General features: G+C 47.3%; 2 protein-coding genes across 2 annotated transcripts; both read right to left on the minus strand.

Moving 5' to 3' along the window:
* Window positions 1–3,736: 3,736 nt before the first annotated feature.
* Window positions 3,737–5,684, minus strand: LOC120997551 (hemoglobin heart muscle subunit alpha-type-like). Its single transcript, XM_040427642.1, has 3 exons — window positions 5,431–5,684; window positions 4,200–4,404; window positions 3,737–3,912 (listed from the first exon to the last, which is right to left on the minus strand). Exons 1-3 carry the CDS (start codon window positions 5,523–5,525, stop codon window positions 3,802–3,804), a joined length of 411 nt encoding a protein of 136 aa, XP_040283576.1. The 5' UTR covers window positions 5,526–5,684; the 3' UTR covers window positions 3,737–3,801.
* Window positions 5,685–10,398: 4,714 nt separating this feature from the next.
* On the minus strand, window positions 10,399–11,790 carry LOC120997553 (hemoglobin heart muscle subunit alpha-type-like). The gene is made up of 3 exons (XM_040427644.1): window positions 11,537–11,790; window positions 10,775–10,979; window positions 10,399–10,534 (listed from the first exon to the last, which is right to left on the minus strand). The coding sequence occupies exons 1-3, from the start codon at window positions 11,629–11,631 to the stop codon at window positions 10,424–10,426; spliced, it is 411 nt and encodes a 136-aa protein (XP_040283578.1). The 5' UTR covers window positions 11,632–11,790; the 3' UTR covers window positions 10,399–10,423.
* Window positions 11,791–12,703: the final 913 nt, after the last annotated feature.

A 12,703-nucleotide genomic window follows, 5' to 3' on the forward strand; every position in this document is an offset into this window, starting at 1 on the left:
AAAGGAATGCCATACGGATTTTGGAAGGCAGATTTTGCTGGACTGGTTTTTTTGACACCATGTCCAATTTGAAGCCCCCCTGATGCACCCCTATAGTAGAAACTCCATAAAAGTGACCCCCATCTAAGAAACGACACCCTCAAGGTATTCAAAACAGATTTTACAAACGTCGTTAACCCTTTAGGTGTTCCACAAGAGTTATTGGCAAATGGAGATAAAATTTCCGAATTTAAATTTTTTGGCAAATTTTCCATTTTAATCTATTTTTCCTAGTAACAAAGCAAGGGTTAACAGCCAAACAAAACTCTATATTTATGGCTCTGATTCTGTAGTTTATAGAGACACCCCATATGTGGTCGTAAACAGCTGTACGGGCACACGGCAGGGCGCAGAAGGAAAGGAATGCCATACGGTTTTTGGAAGGCAGATTTTGCTGGACTGTTTTTTTTTTACACCATGTCCCATTTGAAACCCCCCTGATGCACCCCTAGAGTAGAAACTCCAAAAAAGTGGCCCCATTTTGGAAACTACGGGATAAGGTAGCAGTTTTGTTGGTACTATTTTAGGGTACATAGGATTTTTTGTTGCTCTATATTACACTTTTTGTGAGGCAAGATAACAAGAAATAGCTGTTTTGGCACGCCGTTTTGATTGCTTGCTGTTGTACTTTTTGTGATGTAAGGTGACAAAAAAATGGTTTATTTAGCACAGTTTTTATTTTTAATTTTTTACGGTGTTCATCTGAGGGGTTAGGTCATGTAACAGGTTTATAGACCCGGTCGATACGGACGCGGCGATACATAATATGTATACCTTTTTTTTTTTACTTTATTTGGGAAAATTACGTTTTTGTTTATTTTGTACTTAAAACTTTTAATTTTTTGGGGAAAAACTTTATTTTTTCAACTTTTTTTTCCACTTTTTTTTGTCACACTTTGGGACTTGAACTTTTGGGGGTCTAATCCTTTACAATGCATTCCAATACTTCTGTATTGGAATGCATTGGCTGTATGAGTAATACAGTGTGTATAACTCATACAGCTTTCGGCCTGTGAGATGCAGGGGGCTGGATCTCACAGGCTCTTCACAGGAAGGCAGCGCGATGCCTTCCTTAGGCAGCGCGCTGCCTTCCATGCCAACGGGTCCCCCCCATAGCCCTATGGGGACCCGATGGCACCACCGCCGCCGCACCAGGTAAAAGCCGCAGGTCTGAATTGACCTGCGGTTTGCGGCGATCGCCGACACGGGGGGGTTACGGGACCCCCCCTCGCATTTAGCCGAGGTGCCTGCTCAATGATTTGAGCAGGCACCTTGTTCCCATCACCGCCCGCCGGTGATCGGAACAACACATGACGTACTGGTACGTCATGGGTCCTTAAGGACTCGGGAACCATGCCGTACCAATAAGTCATGGGTCACTAAGGTGTTAAAGATGAATTTTAGAAATTTAAGTCCCTGTCACCTATGGAGAGCAGGGGTTTATTCACGGCAAAACTGGTAAAATGTCATCCAAGAATGTAACAGACGCTTTTGCACCCTGCTCCCTCTTCTGTGGTGCTGGTGGCTCTGTGCGACCACCACCTCTTCCTCCAAACTACACAGGTCACTCGCATGACCTTGATTCCATGTGGGGTCTAGGACCTCATCATCCTCCACATCATCTTCCACCCAGTGGTCACCCCTGACTTCCTTGTCGGTCTGCACACTGCAGAAACCCCAGCAGTTGGCACCTGTGTTTCGTCATCATCCGAGACGTGCTGCGATGGTCCAAACATTTACTCAATTTGGAAAATAAGTGGTTGGGCATCGGTGCACTCAATCTATTCCAGTTCTGGTGTAGGGCTAGGTAGATGGCCCTGGGAAACCCTGCTAACAGAGTCATCAAAAAGCAGAAGAGACTGCTGCATGACTTGGGGCTCAGACTGCTTGGCTGATTTGCAAGGGGGTGAGGTGAAAGACTGATGGACATCGGCTGCAGGTGCCAACTGTGGTCTTTCAGCAGGAGACTGGGTGGGAGACAATGTGAAGGAACTGGATCCACTGTCAGCCACCCAATCTGTACTATCGCCTGTACTTGTTCAGGCCTTACCATTCGTAGAGCAGCATTAGGCCCGACCAAATACCGCTGCAGGTTTTGTCGCCTACTCGCACCTGAGAAAGGCGTTTCACTTGTGCGTGTAGCTGGCACAGATCGACCACGTCCTCTCCCTGCAACAGGATCTCCACCAGCAGCACCACGACCTGGGCCACGTCCCTTTTTGACGCTCCTCTTCATTCTTTGCGTTCACCCACCAAACAGATGGTTTATGTCAGGCGACAATGTAACCGCCAATAGTCAACAATTAAGTTCACTGACAGTAAGGCAGTGTCGGTGTCATAAAGAGGAAAAGTTCTTGGTCATACAACAGTGTGACAGGCGAATTTTATACAATTACTTCACAGTCAAAATGTGAATTTGTCAACCAAAAATATAACAGCAGTATTGACTGGTTGTATTGGACTGTCAGAAATGAAGCACTGGCCGCAAATGTACTATATGGAAAAAAAAAAAATATATATATATGATTTTTTCCAGATTTGCAGTGCAGGCCGCAAAGGTAGTTTTTAGCAAAAAAAAAAATTGAATTCGTCCCCCCAGAATCAGATGGATTTACTGAATTGATTACACTCACATATGCGGCATAGGGGTACTTTACAGAAAGAAAAATGTGAATATGTCACCCCCTTGGGTCACTGAATATTATTTTCCCTTCCCCTGGCACATATGCTTTTTTTGTACCCTCCTGAGCCCAGTGCCCCAGAAAAATAAGTTTTATCCGTCAGTTAGGTGGGCCACCGACGCCCACCTAACTGACGGATAAAACTTATTTTTCTGGGGCACTGGGCTCAGGAGGGTACAAAAAAAAAAAAAATTTGAGTTAACAAGTTCTGATACAGATTGTCCTATCCTCTCCCTACACTAGTAAGAGGAGAGTGACATGCAGCGCTACGTGACTCCAGCTTATATAGAGGCTGGGTCACATGCTGCACTGGCCAATCACAGCCATGCCATTAGTAGGCATGGCTGTGATAGCTTCTAAGGGCACAAGAGTTAAACGCTTGTTGATTGGCTGCTCTGCAGACTTTCAAAAAAATAGCCATTAAATCACCAAACTCAAACTTATACTGAACTGTTCTGGGTCAAAAAATCCTAAAGATTGGTATGAACCCTACCAGAGAACCTTCCACCTGGAGTAGAGGCCCCCGACCTTCTGTAGGTTCTAAGTTACATTCAGACAACCCATGGTGCTGCACCGTATGGAGGGAGACAAAAAGGAAAACCCAAATAAGAGATCTGAAACTGGCCCAATGATAGATGGTTAAGAATAGAGAATTTATATGATGAGACCAGACAACCCCATTTATGTCTTCTACACCTCGTGACACCATTCCTTCCGCCCCCATAGTCTACTGCAGGGATTCTCAATCTGTGGCCTTCCAGCTGTTGTAAAACTGAAACTCTCACCAGGCCCTGCTGTAGGCTGTCTGGGCATGCTGGGAGTTGTAGTTTTGCAACAGCTGGAGGGCCGCAGGTTGGGCATCCCTGGTCTACTGGATTCTGTGATGTAGATGCCATTATTAACCAAATTCACAGCAACAGAAGATCAGACTCAAAATACAAGGAGACGGGATGTACAAGTACATAATATTTATTACAGATCAGGAGAAGAGATCCCGGGTCATGGAGCAGTCATCAGTATCATGGAGGACAGACGCTTGTTACAGGAAACACATTGACATAGATCTGAGAAGAATCCTCCGTCAGCTGGAGATCAGGGCAACGGCAACTTCATTGAGGAACTTGTCACAGGCCGACTTGTCCACATCTGGGAAATGCTTGACGATGACCTCCAGGAGACAACCACACAGCAGCTGGGGATGCATGATGGGAGTTAGTGCACGCTCAACACTACAACAATTCTTATAAGGGCTCATGCACACAACCATATAACTGCAGATCAGATGAGGAGATTGAAGATGTGGCATTGATAATTCTAGATGTTTTTCCCAGAAATGGCACCACTCGTCCATGGGTTCTGTAGCATAACACCATTGACAGTGATTGTGGAGGAACTGCAGTTACAGATACAGCCATGGACAAGTGTGGCACCATTTTTTAGCAGACTTTCTAACCACTACTGGACAGATCTGCTCCTCACCTTGATGGTGTCCACACTGAGCTTCAGCTTGTTGGTGTGCATCTCCCGCAGTGTGGCCAAGTTCTCCTGCAGATTTCCATAGTGGCTGAGGGCATCATTAATGGCGTGGATGATCTTCCCTCCATGTGTCTTCAGATCCTGACTGCCGGGGGTCACGTCCATGTGAGTGAAGTGGGACTTGGTGTCTGGATGGTGCTGGAAGAGACTGAGGAAAGAAGAACATCCAGTGTTATAGGAGAACAGTATCCTTACACCATGTACCAAGGAAATCAAGATGGCCAGACACTGGGGGTCTCCAGGCAGTAAATATGTTAAATATATACACACACACTCAGGATTAAGCCTCTTTCACATGTCAGTGTTCTCCACGGACAGCACACATCCCCATTCATTTTAATGTGTATTCACTCAGTGTTTTACCATGGTCTGTGTTGATGCATGCTCTATTTTGTCCGTGTTCACGGATCCATCACCCCAATTATAGTCTAAGGGTCCGTGAAATCCATGGGTGCAACACAGATGCCACGAATCATTAGGAAAAGATACTATGAAAATTATTTTCTCAGCTGTGCAGGGTCAGTGAAACACGGATGGCAAAAAACAGAAACATGGACCCAACATGAATCCTTCACGGATCAGTCACTGACCACCTTCTCACGAACGTGTGAATGAAGCTTTAGGAAGACATCGCTACCTTCATGTGATAGCAGCACCTCACCGGTCTGATTGTATTGTGCTTCAGTTCCATTGAAGGGAACGAGGCTGCACTGATATCAGTCTGAGGACAGGTGTAGGACTGGGACAGAAAGCAACCATTTTTTTTTATCATATGCAATCCTCTAGTTTTACATTTTAACTGATTAACAAAAAAAAAAATATAAAAAAAAAAAAAAATATGGCCAAATCCATGTCAGCTTACAGAGAGTCATTAGACATATGGGGTGTGATTATATGCAGTGTATAGGGCTTCTACCACCCTCAAAAATATTAATAGGCCTTTTAGACTTCTATGGACACAGTATTTCTACCAACACATTCCCCTCCCCCACTGAGATAAACATGCATGCTCCGCTCTATTTCTGGATTAGAGTTTTTCATGACCAAGGAAGATTCCAAACAAATCTGATACATTGTTGCATGTAGTGCAGGGGGCGGAGCACCAGGTGTAACAATGTATCAGCTCCTCCTTCCCAGCCCCTTGTAGCAGTGACTATCTGGCTCTGCCGCTCACCTCTCCATGGCTTCACATCCAATCTTCTCAGCGTCAGCGTCAATCTTCACAAACAAGGGCTCCAAAGCCGCCTTCTCAGCATCTGATAGCGCCATCCTGGGATGTGAAGCTCCAGCACAAGGGCCAATCTGCACTGAGGGGCCCCAGACTCCATCATCACCTTTATATAGGGAGGAATGGCTGCTGATCCAGCACACCTGGGGCCCTACAGGAGAGCCTGACAACCTGGCCTGGCTGACAACTCCTGGACTGGAGTGCAGACACAATCAGCTGGCGGCTCTTGTAGATTAGGGGAATGTTCACACAACAACATTTAGCACCAAAGATGCATTTTTCATTGATTTCAATGTTAATTCAAACTGCGCTTTTTTTCCTACTTGTGGTTTTAAAAGCTCTGCTGTTAGTTGTAATAAATTTGGCCAATGTTTTTATGTGATGTTTTTTGCGTTCTTTGGTGCGTTTTTTTTTTCCTCATGAAAACCAGCTCCAGAACTAAGGGTACTTTCACACTGGCGTTATTCTTTTCCGGCACCGAGTTCCATCCTAGCGGCTCTATACTGGAAAAGAACTGATCAGTTTCATCCCCATGCATTCTGAATGCAGAGCAATCCGTTCAGGATGCATCAGGATGTCTTCAGTTCAGTCTTTTTGCTTTTTCAGGACGGAGATAATACCGCAGCATGCTGCAGTTTTATCACCGTCCAAAATTCCTGGAACACACATTTTTTTCCCCTTGACATGCATTAATGCGGGATCCGGCCCCGAGTGTTTCGGCAAAACGGATCCGGAATTGCGGTCTGCGCATGCTCAGACCGAATTTAAAAAATAAAAAATAAATGCTGGATCAATTTTTCCGGATGACACCGGAGAGACAGATCCAGCATTTCAATGCATTTGTCATATGGATCAGGATCCTGATCTGTCTGACAAATGCCATCAGTTTGCATACATTTTAAAGTAGTGATGCCCAACCTACGGCCCGCGGGCCAAATGCGGCCCGCAAAACCGTGTCATGCGGCCCGTGCAGTAACAGTTTATCAGCACAGGGCACGCTGCGAACAGCACAGGCAGCAAAGCGAGGCTGCCTGTGCCTGCAATCTCCCGACCAGCGCCACCTCCTAGCTAATTTATTCACTGCACTTGCCTCTGTGAAATTGAAGAGAAGCGCCGTAATCTCGCACAGGCGCACTGGCAGAGGCATCGAAGTGCGCATGCACAGTCTTCCTGGCCTCTGCCAGTGCGAGATTACGCCGCTTCTCTTTAATTATACAGAGGCAAGTGCAGTGAAAAAAATTAGCTAGGAAGCGGCTCTGGGTGGTCAGAAGATCTGTGGATGACAATGAGGGGGGTATCTGTGGATGACAATGAGAGGGATATCTGTGGATGACACTGAGGGCGGGGTATCTGTGGAGAACACTGAGGGAGATATCTGTGGATGACACTGAGGGGTATATCTGTGGACGACACTGAGGGGGATATCTGTGGACGACACTGAGGGGGGATATCTGTGGATGACACTGAGTGGGGGATATCTGTGGATGACACTGAGTGGGGGATATCTGTGGATGACACTGAGGGGGGGTATGTGTGGATGACACTGAGGGGGGGGATATCTGTGGATGACACTGAGGGGGGGATCTGTGGATGACACTGAGGGGGGATATCTGTGGATGACACTGAGGGGGGGATCTGTGGATGACACTGAGGGGGGGATCTGTGGATGACACTGAGGGGGGGATCTGTGGATGACACTGAGGGGGGGATCTGTGGATGACACTGAGGGGGGATCTGTGGATGACACTGAGGGGGGATCTGTGGATGACACTGAGGGGGGATCTGTGGATGACACTGAGGGGGGATCTGTGGATGACACTGAGGGGGGATCTGTGGATGACACTGAGGGGGGATCTGTGGATGACACTGAGGGGGTATCTGTGGATGACACTGAGGGGGGATCTGTGGATGACACTGAGGGGGGATCTGTGGATGATACTGAGGGGGATATCTGTGGATGACACTGAGGGGGATATATGTGGATGACACTGAGGGGAATATCTGTGGATGACACAGAGGGATATCTGTGGATGACACTGAGGGGGATATCTGTGGATGACACTGAGGGGGATATCTGTGGATGACACTGAGGGGGATATCTGTGGATGACACTGAGGGGGATATCTGTGGATGACACTGAGGGGGATATCTGTGGATGACACTGAGGGGGGATCTGTGGATGACACTGAGGGGGGATCTGTGGATGACACTGAGGGGGGATCTGTGGATGACACTGAGGGGGGATCTGTGGATGACACTGAGGGGGGGATATGTGGATGATACTGAGGGGGATATCTGTGGATGACACTGAGGGGGATCTAGGGAGGGGTATGGGGATGTTGGGGTGGGTAATCCTGGAGGGGTGTTTGGGTGGGAGCTCTGGAAGGGGTGGCAGGTCCGATAGGTATGTGGGGGTGGGAGATCCGTGAGGGGGGGCCCATAATTTTTTTTGCTATCGAGCCCAGTCATTTATAGCTACGCCCCTGATTGGTAAGATTGGGCGGGCACTGGAGCGATAGAGCGCCCTGCTGTAGGAGAAGTCGGCGGGAGATGAAAGGAGGAGGGGCCAGCTCCTGGTGGTGTCGGGGACGCGGCGCAAGTATGGCGGTGGAGGATCTGACTGAAGCCTAAAGACCAGACATCAAGGTAGACCTGCAGAAGAAGGTGACAGCGCAGTATGTGATGTATACATGTGTGTAATGTATGTAGTGCAGTGTGTGAGCATCACATACTGCACTACATACATTACACACATGTATACATCACAGTAATAATGCCAAGATATGTGCCCTCTTCACAGTAGTAATGCTCACACATGCCCCCTCACAGTAGTTATGCCCAGATATGTGCCCCCTCACAGTAGTTATGCCCAGATATGTGCCCTCTTCACAGTAATTATGCCCTGATATGTGCCCTCTTCACAGTAGTTATACCCCGATATGTGCCCCCTCACAGTAGTTATGCCCAGATATGTGCTCCCTCACAGTAGTTATGCCCAGATATGTGCCCCTTCACAGTAGTTATGCCCAGATATGTGCCCTCTTCACAGTAGTTATGCTCTGATATGTGCCCTCCTCACAGTAGTTATACCCTGATATGTGCCTCCTCACAGTAGCTATGCCAGATATGTGCCCTCTTCACAGTAGTAATGCTCACTCGTTCCCCCTCACAGTAGTTATGCCCTGATATGTGCTTTCTTCACAGTAGTTATGCCCTCCTCACAGTAGTTATACCCTGATATGTGCCCCCTCACAGTAGTTATGCCAGATATGTGCCCTCTTCACAGTAGTAATGCTCACACGTGCCCCCTCACAGCGTTTGCATTTCTTTTTGGCAAAGCTACCTGGTTCCGGCCCGCAAAATTTATACCAAGTCTAGTGCGGTCCTCCTGTCACCCCACTAGTGACCCTGCTCCCCCCTCCTCCTGTCACCCCACTAGTGACCCTGCTCCCCCCTCCTCCTGTCACCCTACTAGTAACACTGCTCCCCCCTCCTCCTGTGACCCTGCTCCTCTTGTCACCCCACTAGTGACCCTGCTCCCCCCGTCACCCCACTAGTGACCCTGCTCCCCCCCGTCACCCCACTAGTGACCCTGCTCCCCCCCGTCACCCCACTAGTGACCCTGCTCCCCCCCGTCACCCCACTAGTGACCCTGCTCCTCCTGTCACCCCACTAGTGACCCTGTATGGAGAGGAGCCTGGCTGGAGTGTGGTGAGGCCTAGCTATGTGCCTGTTTCACCCTGCCCACAGTGCTCGTATGTCTTGACTCAGCTGCATCAGGACGTTCTGTAAGGGACAAGAAGAAGATGGAAGAGGAGGCAGCACTGCCAGCATGGAGTCCGTGGGAGAGACACAAGGAGGCACACTAAGGACATAGGTAACACTACCACATTATCAGGACTAGTGTTATCTGTGGTTTTACATAGGACTGCAGGTAACACTACTACATTTTCTGTACTCTGTGTTGTTACATAGGACATCTATTATATTATCTGTACTCAGAGTTATCACTGTATAAGAGGGCCCACTGAGACTTTATCGCCCAAGGGCCCACATGAGCATGGAGCCGGCCTGATATGTGAGTGTGGGGACACAGGGGCCCCATGAGTTTTCAATCCGCCCCTGGTTTAGATGAATTCCTAAAAGTAAATGACATTAATGCTTATAATGCTTATGAAAATGTGTAGAAATCTGAGTCTCTCCCTTCTGGGATTCGCATCCCCACCTATCCCTTGGTTGAACTTGGTCTGATGTCTGTCTTTTTTTAACTATGAAGCAGCGGAATCTAATTTTTAAAAACTTCGGTCATCACTACACATAAGACTCCCCTTCTCCCACCTTCCCATATCAGCCTTTACGATAGCAGATAATATAGTTGGGGGTCTCAAGTCAAGTTTTAATATTTTTATTGGAAATGTATTAATTGTTTTTCTGATTATGCCATTTTGTGGTATATCCCAGGCAAACAGAACTCCCTGACCACAGCATGGGGAAAGTCTGGAGTACCACGATCAGCTGTAATCAGTGAAACTGAAATATTTCCCTACAGCACCACCACTAGAGACATGAAGTATTACACCAGCAATCTTATTACATAACAGATGTCCCAGGTCCTCTAAATGTACAGATTAAACTTGGGGAATTCTCCATAATAGAACAGGAGTCGGACAACCCCATTTATGTCTTCTACACCTCGTGACATCATTCCTTCCTCTCCAGCGCCATAATATACTGGATTTGATGTACACACCATTGACCAAATTCACCATTACAGGAGCTCAAACTAGAAAAGCACAAGGAGACAGGATGTACAAGTATATAATATTTATTACAGATAGGAATGGAGATCCCGGGTTATGGAGCCGTCATCAGTATCATGGAGGACAGACGCTTGTAACAGGAGACACATGGACATAGATCTGAGTAAGATGCCTCCCGGTCAGCTGGAGATCAGGGCAACTGCAACCTCATTGAGGAACTTGTCACAGGCCGACTTGTCCACATCCGGGAAATGCTTGACGATGACCTCCAGGAGACAACCACAAAGCAGCTGAGGATGGATGATGGGAGTCAGTTCATGCTCAACACTACAACAATTCTTAGAAGGATGGGGGTGCCTTTAACCCCAGAAATGGCTCCACTCTTGTCCATGGGTTGTGTCTGGTTCTACAGCTCAGCCATTGATAGTAAGGAAGAACTACAATACCAGATACAACCATAGACAAGAGTGGCACCATTTCATAGAATGTTACAGGCTGTATGTATACCACTGGACAGATCTGCTCCTCACCTTGATGGTGTCCACACTGAGCTTCAGCTTGTTGGTGTGCATCTCCCGCAATGTGGCCAAGTTCTCCTGCAGACTTCCATAGTGGTTGAGGGCATCATTAATGGCGTGGATGATCTTCCCTCCATGTGTCTTCAGATCCTGACTGCCAGGGGTCACATCCATATGAGTGAAGTGGGACTTGGTGTCTGGATGGTGCTGGAAGAGACTGAGGAAAGAGGAGCATCCAGGGTTATAGGAGAACAGTGTCCAACTTTAAGGATGGCCGAGTATTAGGTACAGATAGCTACCTCCATTCAGAAGCAGCAACACACCCATCTAATTGTAGTTCAGTTCCATTGAAGTGAACTGCAGTATCACACACGGCCTGTAGACAGGGGTGGCACTGTTTAACAGAAACAGCCATGTTTTACTAATCCTGTGCAAACCTCCGTCACCTGGTATAACACTAATGAGGTTTTGCAGGATTAGCATCGACAGCACCACTCACCCACAGGATGCATCTGGTACTGCAGCTCAGCCACAATAACCTGAGTGAAAACAATGCAATAAGAGAACTTATGAACAAACTGCTCTGCCAAATAAAATAAATCACATGATTCATCTCACCCAAATCCTGAGGTCTCTCTCATGTCAAAGGAAGATTCCAAACAAATCTGATACATTGTTGCATGTAGTGCAGGGGGCGGAGCACCAGGTGTAACAATGTATCAGCTCCTCCTTCCCAGCCCCTTGTAGCAGTGACTATCTGGCTCTGCCGCTCACCTCTCCATGGCTTCACCTCCAATCTTCTCAGCGTCAGCGTCAATCTTCACAAACAAGGGCTCCAAAGCCGCCTTCTCAGCATCTGATAGCGCCATCCTGGGATGTGAAGCTCCAGCACAAGGGCCAATCTGCACTGAGGGGCCCCAGACTCCATCATCACCTTTATATAGGGAGGAATGGCTGCTGATCCAGCACACCTGGGGCCCTACAGGAGAGCCTGACAACCTGGCCTGGCTGACAACTCCTGGACTGGAGTGCAGACACAATCAGCCGGCGGCTCTTGTAGATTAGGGGAATGTTCACAGGACAGATTTTTGTTATGGATTTTCACTGACATTTAGCACCAAAGATAAATTCCCAATTATTTCAATGTTAATTCAAACATCGCTTTTTTCCCGCTTGTGGTTTTATAAGTCCTGCTGTTAGTTGTAATAAATTAGGCCAATGTTTTTATGTGATGTTTTTTGCTGTTTATTGCGATCTTTGGTGCGTCTTTTTTTTTTCATGAAAACCACCAGATCCAGAACTTATCTGAACGTCTATGCAAAATATGAAGCTCAGGGCAATAAAGCGAGTGTTTTTGCTCCTCTTGCATTTTATTTAAACACAACGGAGGAGTTTTATCAAAACTGGTACAAAGGGAATCTGGCTGAGCTGCCCATAGCAACCAATCAGATTTCACCTTTTATTTGTCAGAGTTTCTTTGGAAAATGAAAGATAGAACATAAAAAGCGCTTCTACTAAGCAAAAACAAACAAACAAACAAAAAAACAAAACACATTTTTCTGGCATATTTTTAGTGGGAGAAAACAATGCCAGAGAGAATGTGTGCGAGGAGGAAACCTCGGGGTGGAGTAACACATGGTAGCGTTATCACTGTTGGGGGCACTGTAGGGGGCAGTATTACTAATGGGGGCATTCTAGAAGGGAATTACTATTGGTGGGACTATGAGGAGCACTATGACTATGGGGCACTAATTTTTCTTCAGGATAGTATTTGGGGGTATCGGGGGGCACAGCGAGCAGCAGGATAAGGGCTCATGCACACCGTGGCCGTATCACGGGCCGCATACAGGGGGTCCGCAATACACGGGCATCAGTTGAATTCACTTGAATGGGTCCGCAATCATGGAGATGCGGAACGGAGGCATGGATCGGAAGCCCATG

The sequence above is a fragment of the Bufo bufo genome, chromosome 4 (assembly GCF_905171765.1).
Source record: "Bufo bufo chromosome 4, aBufBuf1.1, whole genome shotgun sequence".
Taxonomy (NCBI): Eukaryota; Metazoa; Chordata; class Amphibia; order Anura; family Bufonidae; genus Bufo; species Bufo bufo.